At 35.8% G+C, this 26813-nt stretch overlaps 1 protein-coding gene across 3 annotated transcripts in view; it reads right to left on the minus strand.

Moving 5' to 3' along the window:
• Nucleotides 1-26813, minus strand: part of ADGRG6 (adhesion G protein-coupled receptor G6) — a 137728-nt gene that overhangs the window by 42469 nt on the left and 68446 nt on the right. For all 3 annotated transcript variants that reach the window (XM_084889320.1, XM_084889322.1, XM_084889321.1), the window contains exons 5-8: nt 16931-16999; nt 8393-8478; nt 5371-5423; nt 4133-4195 (exon numbers count right to left, since the gene is read on the minus strand). In XM_084889320.1, coding sequence (XP_084745446.1) covers nt 4133-4195; nt 5371-5423; nt 8393-8478; nt 16931-16999 — 271 coding nt within the window. The remainder of the gene's footprint in view (nt 1-4132; nt 4196-5370; nt 5424-8392; nt 8479-16930; nt 17000-26813) is intronic.

Raw genomic sequence — 26813 nt, forward strand, 5'->3', positions numbered from 1 at the left:
ACATAGCACCTGCCACACCATCCCATGCCTTCACTTAACTATTATCTATGTCCATGGATCATGTATAAATGCATATATGAATATTTCTTTGGTTAATCTCTGATTTTTTAATATATACATTTTATTGATTTTTTTTACAGAGATAAAGAGAGAGGGATAGAGAGTTAGAAACACCGACGAGAGAGAATTATCGATCAGCAGCCTCCTGCACACCCCTCCCACTGGGGATATACCCGTAACCATGGTATATGCCTTTGACCGGAATCGAACCCGGGATCCTTCAGTCCACAGGCTGATGCTCTATCCACTGAGCCAAACTGGTTTCGGCTCTAATTTTTTTAAAATTATTTTTTAAAAACCCATTACTTTTGCAAAAACACTTTTAGTAATACTAGACCCAGCACATGAAATTCGTGCATGGGGTGTGTGTCCCTCAGCCCAGCCTGCATCCTCTCCAATCTGGGACCTCTTGAGGAATGTCTTGAGGGACATCTCTCTCACAATCCAAGACTGTTGAGTCCCAACCACTCTCCTGCCTGCCTTCCTAATTGCCCTTAACTGCTTCTGCCTGCCAGCCTGATTATCCCCTAACCACTCCCAGCCTGATGAACACCTAACTGCTATCCTGCTGTCCCAACTGCCCCTAAATGCCCTCCCCTGCTGGCTTGGTAACCCCTAACTGCTCTGCCCTGTTGGCCTGATTGTCCCCAACTGCCCCCTCTCCCGCCCCTGCAGGCCTGGTTGCCAACTGCCCTCCCCTACAGGCCTGGTCCCCCCTTAACTGCCCTCCCTTTCAAGCCTGATCACCCCCAACTATCCTCCCCTGCTGGCCATCTTGTGGTGGCCATCTTGTATCAACATGGGGGCAGCCATCTTTAATTACATGGGGCAGCAATCTTGTATGTTGAAGTGATGACCAATTTGCATATTACCTCTTTATTAGATAGGATTTTATAGCATATATGCAAGAAAGGGACATGTTTAATTCTAGTTAATTTATAGCTAAAAATAGTTTGTTAGAAAAATTGAATTTCAACAATCTGACTACACTGATCATTTGACTTTTGAAATTATTCATGTGTTACATTTCTCCATAATTTTGATAACTAATTTTCCATCTCAATGAAATATTTGCAAGTACTTGGTGAAAAGTTATGAAATATTCAAAATATATTCAGTGATTGACCAGTATATTAAGAAGTTTATGGCCTTTGAATGTTTTAAAAAATATATGCTTCTATGGGAAATAGAGATGTATCCTAAAAGTCCTATCCAAACTTTTGGCTCTAAAATTAGTTTGAAGTAATATAATTTTTGGCTGAACTATAATCACAGCCATAGTCAATAGCAGAAATAAAAAAAAAAAACTATTAATTTAACATTGAGGGGAAATTAAATGAAATTATTTTGTCATGTAGAAGAGAAATATTTTCCCTTATATGTGAAAACTCTGCATTTACAAAGAACTTTCATCTTCATATTCTAAGGAGAAATTAATAATATGACATGTCATTATATTATCAATATCAGTGACTGTCCACATGCCAAAGTCATTAACTTCAAAATAACCATAAAGCATTCAATGGAGCAGCATTATAGACTTTATTTATGAAATCTGGGAGGTACCAATAAAAATGAAAAAGTCAGATTGTTAATATATTTGTGGTGCTAAAAGAAAGAATAAGTGAAATATTTGCTATTGAAGGTTAGGGGGAATTAAAGAAGAGTTGTATTTCTCCCCTAAATGCCTATACTAATATCAAGGACAAAAAGCTCTATTGTTTTCATTATTCACTTTGAAGGGCTATTTATCTCCAAAATGATGTGCTGCTTAATGTTCATGTTTAAGACATATTTCAAGATGATTCAAACATAGATTTGAGTGACCTGGCATAATAGTTTTTAACATAGCTTATAAAAAAAAAGTAAACACTGATTAAATTATCATTGAAAAAGAAGTTTTGCCACTCCAGTTACTGAGAACTTCCAGTTGGGTTTGTGACCTTCTACTTTCCTTGAATATTGAGAACATAATTAGCACAATGTATTGTGGATGATGGTGAATACCCAATTCAGCAATTCAAGAAGGAGCCCACATTGTTACAGGTCTTATCTGGATTGTTTCTCTCTCTCATCCTGAAAACTAAAACTATTTTGTAGCTCTACAAAGTCAGGTTCTATCTGTCGTTAGTATCAATCATTCTTTATTTGAATAAACCAGTCTCTATGGTTTTGGTTTCCTGTCTGTCTAGGCGATGTAGTGTGATGGCGTTATCTGAAGCTCTAGTCTGTGTTAAGTGTTACAATCAAATTGAAAGGAAAGTTTGAGGGAAAAAGAGTATGTGGAAAACTAGTAGACTATGGTTTTTAGAAAAAGTATGAGGGACTATAAAGGCTTATTAAGAGCATTAGAAAATAGGAAAAAAGAGAGGGCAGGAAAAACTATGAGAATAAATTTTCAAACGTCAAAAGTTTATACCAAAGAAAAACTAAATGTGTGGATTTTCCTATATATACTGTTAGAGTTCACTCTCCCTATAATTTTCTCTGAAGTTTCCCACTGGTTTGACAAACAGGAAACCAAGACTCCATGACTTTAAATTTCTTTTAAGTAAGAGTTTCTGAGGTATTGCCATATACTATTGTTGGCTGATTGTAGTACTGTCAAGTAGGGGGAGAATTACAGTAAATGAACTAAAAAGGGCAAGGCTCACCCCCTAACAGAGTCTACTACATGAAACCAGGGTGGCCCCAAGTGCTAGACAATATCCAGCAAGGGATCCTGATCACTGCTGGATTCACTATTGAAGGCTCAATATGATCTAGCAATAGGATTAGAGGAGACATTAATTGGCTAAAAAGAGGAGAAACGCCCATCAAAAATATAGTATTAAAATACATTACTCTATCCCTCAGATCATAAAGGAAAATGAATTGTGACACAATAAAAACTTTCCCTAATCAGATGGCTTGATCCAATGTGTTGAATATATACAGAAATGATAAGCTTCAAATATAACTTAAATTTTTATTTTATTTTAGTGTTGAACAAAAGAGAATAAGAAAACTTGCTGGTCAACTCGTTTGAAATTTTATTTTTATCTTCTTATAATAATAATATGTGACCTGAAAAGAAAGTGTATTCCATCATTATGGTTGTAAATCCATAATTTAAATTCAGTCCATTGAAACAGAGCAAGACTTATATAAACTTTGCTCTTCTAGTAATTTCTTTTTAATTCTATGGAGATGCAAAATAGTACATAAACATAACTAAGGAGGTTAGGTATGTCATTCTGAATAGCTGTTTTTTTTATATGCCAACTGATTATATATGGTGCATTAAGTTATCTGCCTGTTTAAGTCATGATCTTGATATAAGCTTAAAATGCAGAATTCAGAAAATTAACTGATGGTTTCACATGCAGGACATATTTTGGCCCATGTTGCCCATATATTACATGATGCTATCATACATAAATACCTTGCTTTTAAAAAGCTAAAACAGCCAAAACCAGTTTGGCTCAGTGGATAGAGCGTCGGCCTGTGGACTGAAAGGTCCCAGGTTCGATTCTGGTCAAGGGCATGTATCTTGGTTGCGGGCACATCCCCAGTAGGGGCACATCCCCAGTAGGGGCACATCCCCACCCAGTAGGGGGTGTGCAAGAGGCAGCTGATTGATGATTCTCTCTCATCAATGTTTCTAACTCTCTATCCCTCTCTCTTCCTCTCTGTAAAAAATCAATAAAATATATATTAAAAAATTAAACAAAAATAAAAAAATAAAAAGCTAAAACAATTTTATTTTTTTGTTTAAGGTCTATTTGAAATGAGAGGTAAATGGTTATTATTTAAAAAAAACTGGAAATACTAAAACTAATAATTCATCCATTTAAAATGTCCTATTTCTGAATTATTTTTCCTCAGATGTATAGTGTATCCATTCTGCTATATTACAGTTTCAGCTCTAAGAAGAAACCAGTGTGCATTAATGATAAAGAAATAATATAAATGTGCTATGTGATTAAAATGTTTCTCTCTTATCGCATTGTTTTAATTTCTCTACCAGAATGTTAAAATGAAGAGCAAGAGGCAGGGTGTTATACTTTCTGTAAGACTTTCTCAGTGTTACCTTTGATCAGTTCCAATGCTTCTCTTGACTTTAATCTTGTCCTCTCTTAAGGTCAGGTTTATACTATAAATAAAAATATATAGATTCATTATCAACCGATTTGCCATTACTATCAACAACAAAATGTGAGGAGTTGAAAGAAAGAGGCAGAATAGAATGTACATTCTAAGGCAGCATGTCCAAATGTGTGTTGTGAGTAGTTCTAGTTTTTTCATATGCATGAGACAAAAACTAGCTGCATGTTCAAATAAGCTAGGCAACTACGTTCCCATGCTTTCTTTTCAAGATTCACATGCATGTTAGTATACTAAAGCATCTGAGATAGACAGAGCTACTTCCTGAACCCATTTGACCAACTGATCTCTTTCCTTGTGTTATTATGCCTCTTGGGTACACAGAATATATGCTTAGGTTTCACAAAATACATTTTAGAAAACTAATTTCAGTATGAAACTGTGAAAACAAGGTGCAGAGGAGCATATGTGGGTGTATATTTGCTTGTGCTTTAGTGAAGTATTTAAATAGAAGAGAGATAATTTTGAAAAGTTAAGCTGCAATCAGACTGTAGATGCCCTATTTTATAAAAAAAAAAAAAAATTTAAAAAAATGGTCTCCAAACTAGGGGATGCTCCAACCCAGGGGATGCTCTAGATGACCTCTTGGGGTTCTGAGAAGAAACTAATATTTAATTATAATCTTTTCAATTGTGGTACATAACATATAATATATTCATTAAGTAATACATACACACACACACACACACACACACACACACACGTATATCTGAATATAAAAGCCTAATATGCAAAGTGTCCCTTGGGAGTTTGCTATGACATGCACTGATCACCAAGGTGGCTCGGAATGAAGAAAGAGCCCAGCCAGCAGCCAGAAAGCCCTGATAGGCCCTGATCACCAGCCAGGCCTAGAGACCCTACCTGTGCACGAATTTTGTGCACCAAACTTCCAGTGTATACATAATTTCTTTAAAATCACAAATTCAAATATCAAAATAAAATAATTAGGATCCAAAATCAATACATTTTTTAAATTACTGCTGCAACACTGAAGCTTTTTTGTAAAGAAACAACATAACATAGAATTGTTGTAGAAAGATTACCAATATGGTACATGTGTGTTATGTGTGTGCTAGTGTGTGGGGATATAATCAAGAGAAAGATGGAGCAGTGTAAAATTAGATACTACTTTTTATTTCTCAAGTAATTCATCCTGTCATTTACCTGATCTTAATCACGTAAACAGTATAGTTCCAATTTTGGAAGGTTGAATTAAGCTGAAAAATACAATGGAAAAGGGTGAGTTTTGGTAATACTTAAAAAAAAAAAAATCCGAATCAAGTTTCTTCCCTCCCAAAAGATAAGTTGTTTTTGGAATAAGACCCTGGGAAAATCCCAGAGAGCAAAAGGAGTGAAAGAAAGGTAAAGATAACAGTTACTACATCATTTTATGCCAAGAACTTTACAAATGCTATTTCTTTTGACCCAAAACAATAAATGAGATAGGTATTATCTGCCCCTGCTGCCTTTTAAAGGAAGAAAGTGAGCTTAACAGAGAGCTTACAGAGATGGAATAGCTTGCCCAAGGTTACCCAACTAAGAATGAGGAGATTCCAGATTGGAACTCATGTCTGTCTGGAAACACTATGCTTTCCCCTCTAGCTCATCTTATAATGGGCTGCCGAGTTAGTCCTAACACTGAGAACTAAGCTGTAAGCGGGACGACAGGAACAATAAACACTTCCATAGTCTTCATTCAACAGACATCAAGGGGGCCATAACATGTTTTCATAGTAACTATAATCTCATAAAATATTAGCACTGAGAAAAATTGTAAGCCAACAATATAAACCTTTATATAAACAAGAAGTACATTCAACATATTGGGAGCTATATTAATTATTATTTGGTTATTTGACAGTCTTTTTTAGGCCTCAGCACCAGACTTTTTAATGAAGCCATGATTCTTCTCATTATAAATAACCAATTTTCATTGTGCATTGTCCAATACAATCACAAAACAGGATTTCCTGACTGATGTAAAATTCTCTTATTTATATATCATTCCCAAAGGGTTTCTCTTCTAGGTCACTTCTCATATAAACATTTAGTATTACTTGCAAGCATTCTAAAATTAGATGTAAATTTTAGAAAATTCTGGCAAAAAAAAGAGTTAACCTTTTATATTGTAATAGTAATAATATGAATCAGGGACACCACTTATATTTTCTCTGTTATCAAGTATCTGCTTTGGTATCATGCATCTTAACCTGATAGTGTCCAGCAAAGCTTAGCTTTAGATGAGAATGATCCTATGTTGAAAAGCATGCATGAAATAAATATAAATGCAAAATGATATGTCTCTAAAGCAGACTCTCAAGTAAAGGCTAATTTTGAGATTCATAACATTAGATGTGGTTTATTTGGGAATGAAAATAAAGAGTTTTATCTTTTGAAAACACTTGGACTTTAAAAAAAAAAACAGACAAAAAAGAACAATGCAAGAAAGAAAATGGGAAGCAATAATATACTCTGTCAAGACTGCTCTCTGTTTAGAAATGAAATATCTTCTAGTGTTTAAATTAATCATTACAGTTAATGTGCATTCCAAAAAGTCAACAGTAGTGGGGTTGTTGTTTTTTTACTTCTATTAGAGAATTTCACTGTTACCCCCAATTTTTATAGAGTTCTTAATTACCTACTATTATTTCCTGTAATAAACTTGTTTTAAAGGGTGTAACCTTTAAAAATAAGACTATGTTTTCTTATCATTCAAATATGTTATATGTATATAATATATTGTCACCACTACATCTCAAAGAATGGTTTAATTCTATTTTCCCACCAAGGACAAATTTATTAGGCACCTATCAAAAACCATTTTTCCTCTGAATGTATATCCAAGTGACTTTATTCACAACAACTGTTTAACTGTAATAACATTATATACAAAAAGTAGTTCAAAGTCCCATAGTTTACTTTAGATAGGAAAAATAAATGAATAAATAATGGAAATCTGTGAAAGTTTTTGAGACTGTTATAAGGAAGAAAACAATAAAATAAATGCATGTGCTGTATTTGTAAGAAAAAAGAAAAGCATAAAGTTTTTAAATGGAAAATTATCAAAAAAAAATTTTAATATATATTTTATTGGTTTTTTACAGAGAGGAAGGGAGAGATAGAGAGCTAGAAATGTCAATGAGAGAGAAACATTGACCAGCTGCCTCTAGCACACCCCCTACCAGGGATGTGCCCGCAACCAATTTACATGCCCTTGACCGGAATCGAACCTGGGACCTTTCAGTCCGCAGACCGACGCTCTACCACTGAGCCAGACCGGTTTCGGCAGAAAATTATCAAAATTTTCATCAATACAATACAGGTTAAATAAAGTATAATGTAAATATGCATCAACTGATGCCTTAAATAAATGACAGCCACATAATGGAACCCTATGCAGTGCTTGAAAAAAGAAAAAGATAAAAGGAGGTCTCTGTGTACTGCTATAAATCTGGTAAAAACAAAAGTACAATGTAGAAAGGTGTGTAAAATATGTTATTTTTAGTGTAAAAAGGATAAAATAATTTTACTTTCTTTTATATGCACAAATTCTGGAAAAACCCAAGAAAAAAAACAGTGATTTCCAGGTTCATCTCCAAGTAAGCTTCAAGGATGGGGGAAGACTTTCATGATAGGGTAAGTCCTCACGTAAAGTCTTCAATAGCTTCCTTGACTTTAAGCAAAATCATGTATAATGAAACTCATTTACTATAGGCTAATAGATGTAAATAAGAATTAAGTATTTATGACATCTCATCAATGTTATAACAAAATGACATGAATGAAATGGCATATTCGAGGACCTACTGTATATCTTTTTATACCTTTTGTTTTTGATTCAAAAATTCCCCAAAAAATAATAAAATAAGAATTATACTTTAAAAAAACAGTGCTGAAAAATGCATGCCTATAATAACAAATAAGGATACTTACCAACACACACTTCCATTTGGGTGGCATTTTCTTATTTGGACATGAATAGTCTATTAGGATCAGTTTCTTGTCCTTTTTTTCAAATGCACTTCTCTTTATGCCTCACATACTTAACAGTTTATACATTTATAATGAACAACACCTATGTACCAGTATCATCTGTGGACTGAGTTAGCCAAACAGCAAGGTCTTTTTCAGATTTCCAGCAGTTAACAGGATAAAAACAAAAAATAAATTTTATAAGTTCACTTACCCATACTGCCACCTTGTTCTGTACTTTAAGCTCAGGGTGATGAAGGATGTTTTGAATCACTATGGAAATTCTATAGATAATTCCATCTGTCCATAAGAAATAGGATTTAGCCCATTAATTAAATTTTATAGCTATATAATTATTAAAGTAAATTTACAATCATATAATTTCATACAATTTAAAAGAAACACCTACACAGGTACAGAAAAATTGAGATTTTTTTTTTTTTTTTTTTTTACTTTATGTTCATTGACCTTTGCAACTTCTTGGAGTTACTGATTATATTGTACAAATAGATACTTCATTTATTGCTCTTAATTCATCACCTGCACATTTCTTCCTATTTTTAAATTCTATAGATTTCAGATATCTATGGTCTGTAAATTAGTGACTTTTTATGTATACTTTGGTCTCTTGTAATAAGAACTTACAATTTTCTTGTACATTATAAAGAGTTTGGCATGTGAAAATCAGTGGGATGATGGGCAGGCAGTAAATTGAAAAAAAAAAAAAAAAAAAGGCTTACACATATTTACTACCTCGGCCCCTTATTCTCCCTTTCCCCCCCCACACTCGTTCCCCCCCACACACAACAAAGTTTTACTTCTACTAAGTTATTGGGTTGGATTTCACTAGCTTTTTTTTCCATCAAAATTTCATGAATGTAGTCATTTGCACCAAAGTAGAAAGGAAAAATAATATTTGCAGAAAGAATTTCAATTGTACTACCTTGTTTTAAAAATAAAACAATGTCAGAGAAAGTTCTTTTTTTTTTCTTTTGGAGGCAATCTTTAAAGTAGTATGATACACACACACACACACCAAGCTCACCAGCCAGGACTTGCTAAATCTCTCTACATGCTTGTTACAATGCACCTTACTAAAATATAGTAGGTTATTGAGAGAGAAAAAATTGAATCTCCTCTATAGTCAATCATCTTTCTTCATGTTTATGTTTTGTTATGTCTTGATTAAAATACACATAGAAAATGTAGAAATGTATAATTAAAACAATGATGAGAAATGGATTTAATAAAGATTTTGGGGAGGCAGTACCAAAAAATTACAAAAAGTATTCCTCCCAAACTTACCAAAATGTAAATTGCTATCCAATTACTAAAGGAATGTTTTTACCAATATATGGGTGAAAAATCTCATGCCAAAAAAAAAAAATCACCATTCTTAATGTCATATAAATATATGAAATTGACACAGGTCCAAGTGAGATTAATTTATAAAGATTAAGTTATTTTAGCTTCTAAAACTCTTCAAGTATTTGAATATCTTGAATTTGTATTCTCTTAAAAATATTCTGAATGGAAACATTGAGAAAGATATTTAGAATAAATAATAATTTAGTAAAAAAAAAAAGTCCTTTATACTCTAGATCTCATTAAAAAACATGGAAATTCCAAGTGATTGAGAGGAAATTCAAATTGCAGAGGTTCAGGATTCTGTATTTAGTTCAGAGTCCTACGGATCTTCGGTGAATGTTCCCTGATGCCAGTACAGTAACTGAAAAGCTGCCACTAGATGGAGATCTAAAACGTGTTTGTTCAACAGTAGTTAGCAGTCTTTTCCACTTGGGAAAATATTACAAAATACTAAAAATCAGTGTTTTATATCACTGACATTTCTGAAATGTTATGGAAGCTTCCAAATATTTAAGATAATTTTCTTTAAATATTAAATATTTTTTACTTCACTTTTTTTTAATTCTTTGTTTTTATAAATGAGAAAGACATCTGAGGCAGCCTACATCAATTTCTGTAGGACTCTCCTTAATGTTATAATGCTTAAAGCAAATCAAATATGTGAATATGCCAAAAAACCTAGCATCTTGGGTTAGATTCTCTTGTGCTGTGGATTATTATCAGGTAGTCTCTCCTCAGAAGCCTGAGGGTGTGATATTTTTTTAGTTAGCTGAAAACAACTCAGCAGAGGCTACGTGTTATATTTATTTTAAAATTTTGAATAATGTAGTCAATAATTAATCCTGAGGAATGACCAAGAGTGAATTGTCTAAACAAAATAAAATGTCCACTGACAGGTTGGTGAAAGGCATTTTGAGTTGCAGCAAAATAATCGTTAAGCACTGTCAGTGCAGAAAATGCACAGTGAATGGGGTGATGCAGGCTTTTCCATGTCATCCTCGCAGTCTTCCCTAAAAACGTTACAACTCCCACATGACTCAATAGAAAAGCTATTCACAAACCTTCATTTGTTTCAGAGACATCAAAAGATGAATGTTTTTTCCTAATAATGGCACCCAGGCCAGAAAAATTCATGAGAGACATTTCTTTGGGGAAAAAAGTGTGTAAGAATATACCATCTTCCAATTAGATAACACTTTTAGCCATGCAGAAAATCAAACTACAAATTATTATTTGCCATTACACATGATATTAAAAAATCTTATTCCTGTCTGGAGGTCTTTCTCCAATTTAATTTTTCCTTTTTGTCTTCTTAACACACTTTCGAGTTTCTTGGAAGATACAGAAATGACATACTTTATAGTCATGGTTGTGAAATACAGATTTGAAAAGTAGATTTTAAAAAAATCCTCACTGAGGATATTTTTTAAATTTTATTTTAGAGAGAGAAGAAAGGAGAGAGAGAGAATTGAGAGAGAGAGAGAGATCCATGCGAGAGATAAATATCCATCAGTTACCTCCTACAGGCACCCCAACTGGTGATCCAATACATGCAACCTAGGTGTGTTCTCTGACCAGAAATAAAACCCACCAGGGCTGAAAGGTAGATTTTAAAATGTATATTTGAAAAGACAGATGTTCATTTATAAAGCAAATGTTATTTTAGATTCAAGATTATTTCTTTGAACTAGTGATGCGACAATTATGATATGACAGTAGTGTTTGTAATATGACTTGAAGCCCTGCTCATCCAACATACACAATTTCTTTAAGTACAGCTAGATTGATTGTTGGATCCATATAAATATCATGAGGGTTTTTTTTTTTATTTGAGTACTTAAATGCATGTGAGAAACTAGAAGCAGTGTTACAATATCACTTATGAGCTAGGTTTTAAGAACAACAATAAGGATTAACAAAGTTATTTCCTTACTTGGTTTGCCGACCTCACAAAAGTCTAACACTTTTTTTAACCCCCAGAGTAGTATTAGAGTTGTGCTGCAAGCATAGAAAATATAATTTTGAATGGAAACAAAAATTAGTCAGAGCTTTTCTGGAATGTAATATAAAAGACTAAAAGTTATATGTGAAAATAACTAGGTCATTCAGTAGTTCCTGAAATATCTGTGAAAAGTAACTTAAAGATAAGATTTTCTTAGCATATAATCTGAGGTATCGTATCAACGTCCTATTGAAAATAACAAAACAAAAAAATCTTGACACAGAAAAATAGGAACATTTCACAAAAACTGTAAAAGCACATTTAATTGATATATTGAAGAAATATGTCTGATTGTTAACCAATTTCAACCCTTCTCCACTTTCTGCTGATGAACACAGTAAAATTAATAGTCCAGAGTTTAAGAAAGCAGATAAGGTAGGAAACAGATTTGACAGTTTGCCCATCTTTCTTACAGTTAACAAAAATAAATTCTCTATTTCAGGGTGGGGCAAAGGTAGGTTTACAGTTGTGAGTACACGAAACACAGAGTTTATTCTTGTATTATTATTTATTAATTACTGTATTGTTTTCCATACGAACAACTTGAAACTATTTTTGCTCCACACTTATATCAGATCATAGCCCTGAGAATGTTTACTACATCAGATTCCCAAGGAACACAAAAAGTGCATTGGAAATTGTTGGCAGTATGTGAATGGTTTTAGATAGTCTAGGACATGACATCAAATCCCACTTATTCACAAGGTGAACAAGTAATTCTCTTTTCAATTATTTCAAATTTGACTACATCAAAGAAAAAAATCTTGTTTAGATTATCATCTATCTCTAACACTTTGTTCCTCTCCCTTTTAAAAAAGACAATAAAGATTTGAGGGGCTGAGATGTGAAAATGCAATAGGATATAGAGGAAATCCAATGACATGGTTTTCATTATATTCATTTTCACTTCTATTTTAAAGCAAGTGGTTATGTTTTAATTCTCTACAACAGTGATATCAATTTTTCCATCCAAATAAAAATGTTTAAGCAAAAAAGTGAGCCAATTTAGAAGAAGAAAAAAAAACACCTATGAAATGGATAATAGAGATGGTTCTAGGATGTGATTAAAAGATGGTATACAAATTTGAGTACATAATTTTGAAAATATTTCTACTACATGATAACCTATGAATATTTTTAAATATCTTAAAATTCTAGGGCTATACTTTTATCAAGAATCATCTGAATTAGAATTTTTTTCCTTAAATATGGTCGCCAAGCCATTTCAATTGATTCTAACATCTGCCCGCTTTGTTAAGACTCCCATAAAGGCTATGACGCAGAGAGATATGGAGTAAACAGGGCTCTCTTCAAGAATGTCAGAAATGACACGACTGGGTGAACATAGCACTGCTCCACCAAGTCAAGTCAAGGACTGAAACACCATATAAACGTTCTTGGGCAGTAGAGGATGTGCCAGTCCTGGAGGGAGAATGCCACAGAGGCTCTTTGTATGTTCATACAAAGAACGAAGTACTTTGTTAGAATTATAATATTCCCATCTACTGGCTGGCGTCCATGTGAAATATGCACTGGAAACTTCAGCTGCTCTTGCTTTCTTGGGGGTTGCTGGAATTTTTGCTCCATCATAAATCTCCTTGGTGTAACTACCAGAATAACCATAAACACTTCCCTGAATCGATGTCTTTATAACCCTTTACATTTCATGTAAAATATTCCATACTTCCAATTTAAACGTCCTTTCAGAGGAAGTTGATGTAACCCCAAAGCCAAAAGAAAAAATTAACTATGTGCGTTTCTTTTCTCTGGGTTTTGGTCCCTGGTGATCCATTAACAGATGTCTTGGCCTCACAACTTAAATTATTGGAGTTGAGAAAATCTCTCTGTTTCTAATACCTCATGTTTGAGAATATTACTATATTTGAGGCAATGGTATAGTCACCTGATTGGAATTTCTTTTCTTTTTTCCCCAGAAGAAACTGAAATCATTTACTCTGAATTACCAAAAGGCTATGTATATGGTCCTTATAGGAAACTGGTTGATTTATGATTTAGTTGATAGACAATAACATTCTAATCATCATCAACAAATAAAAACAGAAAGCAAATTATTACCATGTAAAGTGGTTTAAATGTCACAAATATTTAAATATAAAGTTAGCTTTAGTGAAAAGTTAAATTACCAAAATTAGATTTTTAAAATTATAAAATCTTTAGAAAGTAGCTTCCTGAAGAGAGCAATCTAACAAAAGACTATGAATTTTTTTTCCTGCAATCTTTAGCATAATATAATTTCATTCCTTTTCATCAAATATATTTCTCATAAAGCTTCCTTTGAAATTTTAGCTAAAAGTACAGATGAGTTATCCTGGAAGTGAACTTATTCCACTGGTCACTAGAATGAGGAACTCAAGAGAATCAAGTGGTTTTATTTATTTTACTAGTCTTGCAAATGTACCAGTTGATTCCAATAATAGAAACCTTGTTGAAACATTAGATATTTCCACCCTTAGAATACAACTTTTATTACCTCAGACATATTACAAATATAAAAGGTAGTTTCTTACCATTCCTTTGTTTATCAATTCTATTAGTAACAGGCATGTTAGTGGTGACAGTAGGTGATGTAGTACTAGGAGAGCTTACAGTAGCTGCTAACAAAGATGAGAAAAATGTCATTTTGCAAGGAGTACATGGCAGTTAATATGGATGAGCAACCTATAATTAATTCATGGCACTACATGAGGAAGGAATGGAAACTATTTCTTGCCATTAATTACAACAGAATGTGAGGTTGTAATGCATAAAATAAAGCAAATGCTTTCTATGGCACAGTAAGAATCAGTTCACATGGCCTTTGGTATCACATTGAAAAAGTCTGGATCTGGCACAGAGAAAATGGAGAAAAGGCATTTAGACTCTAGACCTACGTCTGCCATTAACAGGCTGATGACCACACTGTGAATAAGTAAACCTTTACAGAACTCAGTTTCCTAAGTTTGTAAAAGCAAAATGTTAGAGGAGGCAGTCTCTATAGTATCCACCAGCTTGAAAATGATTCAAACTAAGTCAGTCTTCCTGATTCTCTAAGAATGAAATGAAATCTCAGATAAAAAAATATTTGTCCTTGAGAAGATGAAATAAAACGAAATGAAAGAAAAAAATGTATAGACTGAATCAATCATTTACAGATCCCAATAACTTGACTGAATGGTGATGGACAAAATAGATTCATTAGGACAATCCTAAGGGGGAAACATTTTCAAGGCATTATGTCATAGATATGCTTTTGATATTACTAAAACTCTCAAAGATGAAATCCTTATGTAATTCTTTAAAAATATTTTTCTATGGAATTCTGAAGGAGCTATACAGGGTGGGGCAAAAGTAGGTTTACAGCTATAAATACATGAAACATAGAGTTAATAAAGCTACTGTAATAATCATTACCTTTATGTTTTTTTCCTTTCAAACAATGGTAAACCTGCTTTTTCCCTACCCTGTATAATTAGTAGAAACACTGCACATATAATTTTCCTTTATTTTATCCTAGGAGTGCATTTGTATTAATGTACATCCATATGGACAATAAACATTTATGTGTCTCATTATTTAAAATTTAAGTAATTACCTTCTAAGGGATCTTTAGAAAATATCAAATTTCTTGCTTCAAAATATGCTTTCCTAACTAAAAAATTTTCCATTTCCAATCCTTTCTAATAAAGAGGAAATATGCAAATTGACCATCATGCCATCACAAAGATGGTGCATCTTCAGCCACAGTATGGCAGCACCTAGTCCCCTCAGCCTCACCGGAGTCCCCCAGTCCTGCAGGAGTCCCACAGTCATTTCAGCCCAGCCAAGGAGGTGGTAGGCACATGGTGTAGCTGGACTCATCCTCAGCTCCCCCGCTGCCCAGGCTTGCCCAAGGCATAGGCAAGCCTCAGATGGCAGCTGCCCAGTAGCTCAGGGCTGCCTGAGGCTCAGGTAACCAAGGCCGGCCGAGGCTTGTGCTGCTGGCAGTGGCAGCAACAGAGGTGTGATGGGGGTGTTGCCTTCCCCTGATTACCAGGTCACCTCCCTCCCCTGAGGGCTCTGAGACTGTGAGAGGAGCAGGCCGGGCTAAAGAACCCCCTCCAGTATATGAATTTTTATGCACTAGGCCTCTAGTATGTAATATTTAAGAATGGGAGTCTTTCTGAATTCTTTTTAAAAAAATGATGAACAATCAATTATATTTATCTTAATGTAAAATGCATCAATAAACAGGAAAATGTTTTGTTTTGTTTTGTTTTGTTTTTGTCATTTAGGACACGGGGGTGGGGTAGATAGCTGGGCATCTAGTTTAAGGAATCAGTACTATAGGTATCTCATATTAAAAGAAAAATAAATAATTTTTTAAAACTTTTAGATCTGGAACTAGGCAAAATTATTTTTTTCTGTCATATAATTACTTTTAAACTACATGGGGTTTATGGAAACCATTTAATATTTTTATGTTTATAAGGTACTCATTGGTAGTAACATTAGGAATAATGCCTCAGAAAGGACATCAGATAATAATGAATTAAAGCCCATTTCCACATTGGACCCACAGAAGACACCTCTAGTTTCTATTCAATTAGTCTCACTTCTTACCCTGGTCACTTTCATGCTATGTTCCTCCTAAGAAGAGATCCAGCTTTTACAAAAGGCATGATCATGATTCTTAATGTGGAATATAGAACAAAGGAGCATTTAATAGAATAAATGAATGAAAATGGGTCATGGAAATTAGGAATAGCAATAATAAGATGAAAGCAAATAAATTATTTTAAAACATTCAGGACTTTAATTATGTATTATTTAGCATGCAACTGCTTAGTCCATCATGTATCATTAGAATGCTGGCATAACATAGTCACTATGCATTATAATAATTAATAAAATTATATTACTATTGGTTTAGTATAACTAATTTTATTTCAATATTTAAGTTACATTGCACCTCATAAATTGCCTCACAGCCTTGTCTCAAGTGTAACTGAATATTCAACTTAATTTTTCCTCTTATTTTTTAGACATGAATACTTTTTCAAAACATTGTATGACTGTATTTATACTGGACCTTTGCAATATTCTTGAGGAGACAGAGAGGGGGAAAATGAAATCAACCCTTGGTTAATAGCATATAATCATTCACATTGAAAAAACTCAGTGCTTTATGGAAATGTGGTCATCCAGTCTGTGAATGCATTCTTTCTCCACACTGTACGTACTTTGCACCCACGCAACTAAAACACATCCAGAAATTCTTCTGTTTTGCTGGTTTCTGACTTCCCAAGAGAAAATTAAGATACAAATCAAAACAATAAAAATGACATTATCCAAAATAGCAAGAAGAAAACAGAGAGACTCAGGAGGATAACGCAGGCTCCCTACCTTGGCAGAGGGTTCCCAAATCGGCACAGTTGGCTAGTTCTACTGGTGGGAGCTTGACCAGGTAGGAACCTTGATCAACACAGAGGGTTATACAAGTTTGACTAGTATACAACATTTAATATTATCAAAAAACAAAAACAAAAACAAAAAAACACAAAAATCATGAGTCATGTGTTCCGTATAGCAAGAGCAGCCCTAAAAGCATCCTCTAGTAATACCCCAACATGAAGAGAGTCTCTTAAAGTCTCTGTGTCTTCATTTCTGAAAATGTAAAACCAGGTTATTGAAATAACCCTCAAAATCTTTAACTCAATTTATTGGCCATCCACATATGAAAGGAAAAGTCTGTGTGAAAAATCACATAATAAATTATACAGGGCCTTTTCACATAATAAATTATACAGCTCTAGTGGAAATCTGTACAGATGAAATAATATAAACATCAAAGATAAGTTTCAAAAGTAAACTTGGCTATTCATACTTATAATATGCACATTTTGTTGCTAGCCACTAACATATGATATTGCAATTCCAGAAATACATTTCAGTGATTTCAAGGTGGTCTCTGTGTCTTTCTTTTTCAAGTTTTTACTGAGTCATGCTCAGTAGGAAACAAGTTTTAGCTGATTTTCTAGTATAAATAGTTAGTTTTTTTCTGTTGCATTAAATCTCCCTCTGACAATTAACAGACTTCTATAAACAGGCAGAGGCGAGGGAAGCTGGGTTAATCTTTTCACAAAGCCTATTGCACTATGAAGATAGAGGATAAATACAAACACACACACACATAACTACATACATTCAATTTTAAAAGGACATTTCTATAATAGTGATTCCATTCAAATGTTTAAACATTTTCCAAACGTTCCTGTGGGAATACTACCTATAGGTAGAGAAGACACAAAAAGATGAGCTAACAAAAGATGTCTAGGTAAATGGTGTGCATGAACAGAAAGCATCTCCAGTTTAATAGCATCTATATTCTTGATTGTCCCAGGCACCTGGCCCAAGGAAGGAAATCATGTTTCCTCAGAAAGACCCAACCCCACAGGCAAGTCTGTAATGTTAACTGGTACAAAGCTCTCATTACAGACCTTTACATGTTCACTCAATAAAAATTTACTGACTGTTCATAGTGTATGAGGCTCAGAGGCTAGAGTAATACTTTGAGATAATGTCCCTCCTCTCAGAGAGGCATACACGGGAAATGGCTTCATAGTTCTCTGAGTGATGTAAGTGTTTAGTCGCCCGAAGCAGGACGTGACCAGCAGTTTGGTGAGAAGGGAGAAGGGTGCAATCCATTACAAAGAAGAGCTGTGAAGAAGAGGAGGAGTCACTATACTGAGCACAAGAGAAGAGACTAGAATTACTGAAACATAGACCAAGAAGGCTATGAAAAGATCTGGGTACCCACGTGACATGGCATCACTGGGTATCCGTAGAAAATTGGTAGGAATCGTCAGATATATAGGCAATGGATTAAGGGCCTTGTAGAATGTAGGCACCACGAGTATCTTTCCAAGGATGGTTTATGCCATCCACATCTCAAGCTTTGCTGAACAAATTACTAAATGCATGATGGACAACTGCTCACATTTTGAACTCTTTCTTAAAGGAAATGGAGAAAAAAGTGAAAGGGAACTAGGTGAGAAATTTCTATTTATGTTTAAAAACACCTTTGAGGCTCCATAACCAATCAAAAGAGGGAAGGTACAAGAAGCATGAATAACACTGCTGATTCAAGTTGGTATCATGACTAAAATGACAATGGACAGAAAGAGATAGATACAAGGCATTTGGAAGTAGAATGTCCAGGATTCAGAAACTTTTTGGAAGAGGGATAGAAGAGATGAAGACATTTTCTTCTGGTTTCTAGCTTGAGAAGTTGGTGCATAATACTCTCATAAAAGGAGATAGGGAATACTGGGAGAAGAACAACCTTAGGTGAGGTGGCCTAACCAGTAAATCCAGTAATGAAAACGGGGGTACCTGGATACATGGCAGGTGCACATGGGTTTGGAAGAGATCTAGTCAGGCAATACTCAACAGAAGTTATAGCCAGGAGCTAGAGTGAAGATTTGAGAAGGATGTAACCATAGATAGTCCTATGTTTAAGGATCAGGCTTGAGAAGGTAAAATTAGCTTCTGTAGAAGGTGGTTTTTCAGAATTAAAGTGAAGAAAGTTTCATGGAAGGTGTGGCGATACCAAGTGCACAGGAAGGTCAAGAATGATAAAGATTGAGAAATCCTTTCACTCTTCCCTGGAATTTTGGTAGCAGTTCGACAGAAATTAGTTTCAGGAGCGTGGGAACCAAGAACTCTGGACTGCCAATGTTTGAGGGGTGAATGCGAAAAGAGGAAGCCTGGCTATGAAAGGAAGCGGAGATAGGAAGGAGAGGTTTTAAAGATTGAAAGCTTGGACAAGTGCACCATGGAAAAAGAACACTGGAGGAGGCAGAAGTTGAGGTCAGACTCAGGCAGAATTCTTAACGTATGCCCCCTGCTTGCCAGACCTCTTTTCTCCTTTAGGCACTTACAGGTTAGCAAGGAACTTCTAAAAACTGAAAACTCAAAACGACTGAGGGAATCTCAGCCACTGAAACAGAACTGAAAGGAGACCCTTGGATGGAGTTCCTGCGCTTCTCAAATTACACTCAGTGTTGGCAGTCAAAGGCTCCCCAGCCACTGCTACAGTATCTCTGGAGGACAGAGGGAGATAAGGGCACATTGTTGTGGGAAAGAAGGTTTATGGCTCACTGCATTCCCACTGCAGTCTAGTCAAGAGTGTAGAGGTGGGGATAGGAAAGAAAACCCAAGGAGTTATGATTTACAGTAAGACATGTGACAATTTTATGTAACATTTTATCAGTATCATTGTATAGGAACAAGTGTACATTTCAATATGTGACCACCTCTTTGTGGGAAATTGTAGCATTTACTTCTTAATATTTAAGTTGTCAGTTGTTCCTTAAAGTCTAGCAAATGGACATTGCTTTATATAAATGCTCAAAAAACACAACCATATGGAGATTCAATATAGGAATACTAGATGTTAAGTTGGACAATTTTGGGGGGATAGCATAAATACAAATGATGAAAGAAATTATATTGATAAATGTTGTATTACAAAAACACCCATTTATATAAATATCTGAAATATAGAAAGTAGATGCAAAAAAATTTTTTTTATTTCTAATTAGTTCCATGATTAGCACATTTGCACAAAAAGTCACTATTGCTATCGGTTTTCCTAAGCCAATAGATTTACAAACCAGAATATCGTTAAGCAAGCGAGACAATTCTCCCTCCTGGATAATGATAATATTTTTTCATCAAGGAATCATTTTCAAAATGTAACCTATGCATGTTCACTGATTTTTATAGATACCACAAAGGTGTTTAAAGGTATTTACTTAATATTAACTGGAAAATTTAGAATAAAATTTCTTTGAAATAATGTAATCACTGAAAATGGGCAGTTGATGAGAAGCTGAAAATCTTTCTTTTCTATCTGTTGTTCTTGCAAAATTATACTACTGAAAGGAATCACTATTAATTTACAGGAATTGTGGTAAAAAAAAAAGATTGATATGCAGTCAACACTCATCTCATAACCTATTTAATTACAATCCAAATAATAGTAGTACAATGGGGGAAACAATTCCTTTTCAACTCTTTATTTGCAACTGTACTAAGCTAAATTTTACAATTTTTCCATATAAATATATTTCAAATGAAATTATGTCCAAGAATCATTTATGCTCATAAAGAATTTAAACATCTCCAAATAATAAAGTCCTTTGTAAAGATAGAGTGATTTTATCTTCATCACGTGAATACAATGTATGTATATATTATCCTATATAATAAAGAGCTATATGTTAATTAGGCCAGTTGGTGGAATGACCAGTGGGAGGGTGGAGCCAGAGATCCTGTGCTGCCAGGCCAGCCATGGCAGTCCCAGTGCCACCCCTTCTGCAGAGGCCGGACAGGGCACAACCACAGCACCTCAACTTCCCACAGCCCCTCCTCCGGCCGGCCTGGCCCCCGATTACCCCACCCCCATCCCCGCCACCAGTGGATGAGGGTTGGGGCCAGCAGTGAGCCCAACTGGTGAGCACAGTAGCAGTGGTGGTAGCCTCTCCTGCCTCCGCATCAGGTGGGCAGTAAGGAACAAAAGGTCCAAGACTGTGAGAGGGATGCCTGTGGAGAACAAGCCTAAGTAGGCAGGTGGACATCCCCCGAGAGGTCCCGGACTGTGAGAAGGTACAGGCCAAGCTGAGGGACCCGTCCCCCTCCCCAGTGTACAAATTTCATGCACTGGGCCTGTAGTGTATATATAAGAATGCTAGTCAAAATTTTGTTAGGGATGGTAGGAAGAAGTCTATAGTGAATCAGTTTTAGGGCATGAAGAAGCGAACTGTAATAATTGAAAATGAAAGGGTAGAGATCCAAGAGTTGATGATGCCTTAGTAATTAAGGGCTAAATCTTACAATGAAAACAAAAGTTGGTACAAATGCAAACATTTCTAGAAAAGAATAACAACAAAGTTGGGTACTTATGAATTGTATCTTATCTCTATAACCACAGTGGCTAATAAATGGAAGTGCTTGTTAATGCTAGTTAAATAAATGTAATTTGTTTGAACTTAGGCTATTCATTGACTTATGCTGTGTGACACCTCAGGAAAGAGCAGTCAGCGGTAAAATAAATAAAACTGGTAGAGAAGGCACTGTCTGTTCTTTGTGAAAAGTGGTGGACACTAGCCAGTATCTAAACCTGAATCATAACACAGGCAAATACTTGCACCTATAATTAAAGAGCCAGCCAAGAAAACTGTCTATCTATGGAGGTCATAAAACTGAATATGTTTAGTGAAAACTGTTCTAAGAAAAAGAATGATGCTATAAAATAAAAAGAAGTGCTGCTAAATAAAGCATTTTTTTTCTGAAAAAGACTGACAAGATTAGCCATGCTTATAGGAAACTCTGATGAAAATTTTTTTAATTAAGGTATATTCCCCAACTATGCTTAGAATAGTTTAGGAAAACAACAAAAAAAAAAGTCCAATTCTGAAACTGTTGAAACACTTTTTTTATTTTATTAAGACTAAAATATTTCATATTTGAAACAAATGACAGGATATTTAAATGTAGTTCGGTCTGTTTTGCTATTTATTTTCATATGAAAACTTTACTGAGCAGTACACCTTTAGGGAAAAAAACCTGTTCACTGCCCATCACAAGTTGGTTCTGAAATAAAAATTCATAGTTAACAGACATCGTCAGGCCAATGGAATGTCAGGTATGAAATTCTACTTTCCCATTGGATACTGTACTGATCATTAGTTTGAGGAAATTACTAATACCATAAACAGCAAGCCACTACATTCTGGGGAAAACGAAAGGTTAGAATGTTAATAGAGCATACTTTTTTCCAATTCTTGAAGTTTTGCTGAACTAATAAACCTGGATCTAATCTGTGTTACAGGTATTTCCTGTCAGTTAATAAGTGACTTGATTCTTCCACTCCCGAAGCTGATGATTAAACGGCAGGAAACTCCCTCTCCCTCTCCAGTTATGATTCCTGAAACTCAATCCAAGATACCGGAATCTATGAAATGTGGGCGTTTAGTGTCATCTTGGAATGTCAAGAAGACCACTATAAAAACTAAAGGAATTCAAATCACTGATTAGGTAAACTAGTGCCACTCCTTTGAATGAAATCATTCTGAACATTTATAGGTGATATGATACCTGAGCATGACTCTGATGTATTCTGGTAGCCTTGAGAGTTGGGAAAGGAGTTTTAACTACGCTGTTAAAAACAAAACAAAAACAGAAACGAAACAACTCATGGGCATGGTTGTGTTTCAATAAAACTTTAGGAAAACTGATGACCTGCCATAGGTCCTCCTACTTTGTCAACTCTGCTTTACATGATTTCTTAAGAGAAATTCAGAAATTCTTGTACACTATATCCCTCACATTTTATTATATTAAGGCACTCAAGAAGCATTGCAGAAAAGAAACCTTATTAATTAAAAATAAAAAAAAAACAACAACACACACACAAATACGTGTTAACACCCTAGAAAGCTAGCATTTTCCCACAGAAGGCACTATGGCCAGAAGAGACGGCCCCTGAATCTTCTAGTTCTCACCCGGGTCAGGATAAGCTCACCTGCTCTAGCACTACGTCCCGTTTTCTAGTCCTGCTTATTCTGAAGCAGAGTATTATTTATACTGGTTAAGAATGCATTGCTCTAAAACCAATTCCTGAATTAGCCATATTATTGAAGCGACATTGGTTAAACTCCTTAACCTCTTTGGGTCTCAGATTTCTCTTCTGCAAAATGAGGTTAATAATAAAACCCACATCATGAGGTCTATGTTGTGGAAAATGAGTTAATATATGTACTAGTAAAGTGCTTAAAACAGTACCTAGAAAAGAATATATGAATTCAATTTAAGTATAAATTAAGTCTAAGCAATTACTAACATACCTAGCCAATTCTTTTCTTTTTTCATTATTATTATTTTTTAATTGCCAGAGTCCTCAAATACTGCCCCACAAAAAGACAAAACGCTAAATGGTCTTCATTATGACTTTCGGTAATGACCCAGGACATGGTGAAAACAGGCCGCTCCACTAAGGATGCAGGAAGTGTCCCACTGCCCTCCCCTCCTGTCCACTATCCCACACCAAACACACATGCTTGACCTTCTCCGTTTCCTCACTGAGTAAAAGACTTCTTGGGGATCCCTGAAGGTGCTCTGCAGCCAATCAGACCGAGAGCAGCTGGGGAACACCTTTAGCTCTCACAAAGTTCCACAGTCTGCTTCTGGAACAGGGTCGTGGTTTACCCTCTTTCCAACAACCCACAAGGAAATAACTGGCAAATGACATCACTTAATAGCCGCCCAACATCTGCAGCAGCACCATGACCACAGGGAGAGGTGGGTTACCCACAAAGACGGGTGGGTGACGGAGTTCCCTGGGCCAGCAGGGCAAACACAGGTCAGGGAAACTGGGGAGGTGGCCTCAGGCCTTCACAATGGGGCCTACTTCCTTAAAAATATTGGGAACAAATTTCTGACAGAATCCCTTCAAAGGTCACATACAAATTACTGTTTAATATTAGGCCACTTCTTCTCTCCTTTAATGAGAATTATTTCTGCGACTGCAGATTATATTTATCAATACCTTAGCTTTAGTCATATAATATTCAATATGAAATTGGAATTAAAAATATGAAACTTTCACATTTTGTATTTTATTAGTCCTGTAGTAAAATAAGGACTTTCAAAATTAACGTATGTGCCTAGAGAATATTTGATAGAAGTCTTCCTATATAATAAAAGTGTAATATGCAAATTGACCGAATGGCAGTATGAACCAGTAGGTGGGAGGCGGTGCCACTCCAGGCAAAGCGCATGCCAGTGGGCAGGGTGTGGCAGCAACCAGCAGCAGCAGAGGGGCAATCGGGAACGGGCCGGGCTGGCTGCTTGCCAGCCAGCACTGTCCCCCGATTAGTCCACCCAGTTGCCACGGGCAGGATGTTGGGAGCTGGGGGTGGCCACTTGCCGCTGGCGACATCCCCAGACTGGCACGCTGGTTGCCTGCCTTGGGGGAGCGGGCCTAAGCTGTCAGTCAGACATCCTCTGAGGGCTCCCAGACGGTGAGACGGTGCAGGCCGGGCTGAGGGACCCATCAGAATGCACGAAATTCTGGGCAGCGGGCCTCTAGCTTGAATATAATTATGTTACACAGAATTATTTTTCTAAGTATTTTGCATTTAGTTACATCTAATATTATCATATTTAAAGTCTCTCAAAAAGCAATCAAAGAGAAGAGTATTTGAAACAAATGACAAAGCTCATTTTCAAATAAACAGAATAAAAATTCAAATAAAACAATGATAATTTCTGATTATCAGAGATTTTCCTTAAATGAACAGTTGTGATGCTTAATACTGACTAAATAACATGCTTTTAGGTGGTGGTGGTTTATTTATATAACCTAATAAAAATCAGCATTTTACTGTGTCATCCATGTAATTAAAAATAATAACTTATTAGTTTCTTTTGCTTCAGGTCTGGTGTTAATATTTCTATTTGATACATGATAATCAAAACTATTGTTCGTTAGTGATAAACTGTGTAATATTTTATTACATAAATAAAACTTTAAAATGGTAGAATCAAAGGCTTTGAAAAAATATGGCTTATAATCAAATGTTTATAATGAACAGCTGAGCAGATAACATTTTAAAAAATAAATGAGCGGAGAAACCAAGATGGCGGCATAGGGTCGACACCTGAATGCAGCCTACCACAACAAATTTGAATTTAGAACTGGAAAACGGGAAACATCGCCCTGAAGCACCTGCTGAGAGGAGGTTCTACCATCTGGGAAGGAGAGAGAAGGCACACTGAACCTCAGGAACTGTGAAGGTACAGAGAACTGTGCAAGCGAAAAGGTGGCTGCCCGACTTCGCTGCAGGCTTGCTTGCAGAGCGCAGAGAGGGCAGGCCGAGTTCGCTGCTGGCTGACTCCCTGCGCGCGGAGAGGGCTTACAGCTAATGTGCGGCTAGCTTTCTTGTTTGGGAGGAAAACAGAACCACCCTATTGCTCTGATAGACGGCCCCAGACAGGGAAAGGACAGACTGTTGGGCAATGGGCAGAGATCTCTTGGAGGTGTGTGAAGCCAGCGGTCATTGCTGCGGGACTCAGAAAGCATACCTTTGTAGGGAGGGGCTGAATAAAGCTTGTCTGCACCACCTGAGACTCCGCCCCATCCAAGCGGAGCACAGAAGCCCTTCCAGTGGCTAGCGTTCTCATTCACAGTGAATGGGACTCTCCTAGGGAGTGACAGACAGGAATCTAAAGCGTGTCTGCACCTATACTAAAGAGGTGTGTGCGCCTGCAACCAATTGTGTGGGATTCACCAAAGCTTGTCTGTGTCACCCTGAGACTCCGCCCCATTCAAGCGAAATACAGAAACCCTCCTAGCTGAGACATTTCTGATCCTCATAGCCAATTGGCTTGGAGATCAATGCTTCCCAGTGATACCAACAACAAGCAAGGCTTAACAACAAGTCTGCACACACAGCCCACAGAGGGCTACACCAAGACTGTCCACCTCGGGTAACTGGGAGGCTGACTCACTGAACCATATAGGACACCTTAGCGCACAAAGCCACCCTACCAACTCAGGAAAGATGTGAAAATGCCGAGACAAGGAAACAGATCACAAACAAAAGAAATGGAGGACAAAAAGCAACTGGATATAGAGTTCAAATCCACACTTATAAGGTTTTTCAAGAATTTCCTAGAAAAGGCCAATAAAATAAACAAGATCTATGAGGATATGAAAAGGGATCAACTAGAAATAAAGAATACATTGTCTGAAATAAAAAATATTATACAGAGTCCTAAAAACAGAATGGAAGATTGCAAGAATCAAGTTAAAGATTTGGAACACAAAGAGCCAGAGGACACTCCTCCACAGAAGCAAGAAGATAAGAGAATCCAGAAAGTTGAAGTTAGTGTAAGAAACCTCTGGGACAATTTCAAACGAACCAACATCAGAATTATGGGGGGTCCCTGAAGATGACAGAGAGCAAGATACCAAAAACATACTGAAAGAAATAGTGACAGAAAACTTCCCCCACCTGTTGAAAGAAATAGACTTACAAGTCCAGGAAGCGCACAGAACCCCAAACAAAAGGAATCCAAAGAGGACCACACCAAGGCATATCATAATTAAAATCCCAAGAGCAAAAGACAAAGAGAGAATATTAAAAGCAGCAAGAGCAAAGCAGGTAGTTACCTATAAAGAAGCACCCATACGATTGTCAGCTGATTTCTCAACAGAAAT

Source organism: Pipistrellus hanaki (assembly GCF_964339955.1).
Source record: "Pipistrellus hanaki genome assembly, chromosome: 7".
NCBI lineage: Eukaryota > Metazoa > Chordata > Mammalia > Chiroptera > Vespertilionidae > Pipistrellus > Pipistrellus hanaki.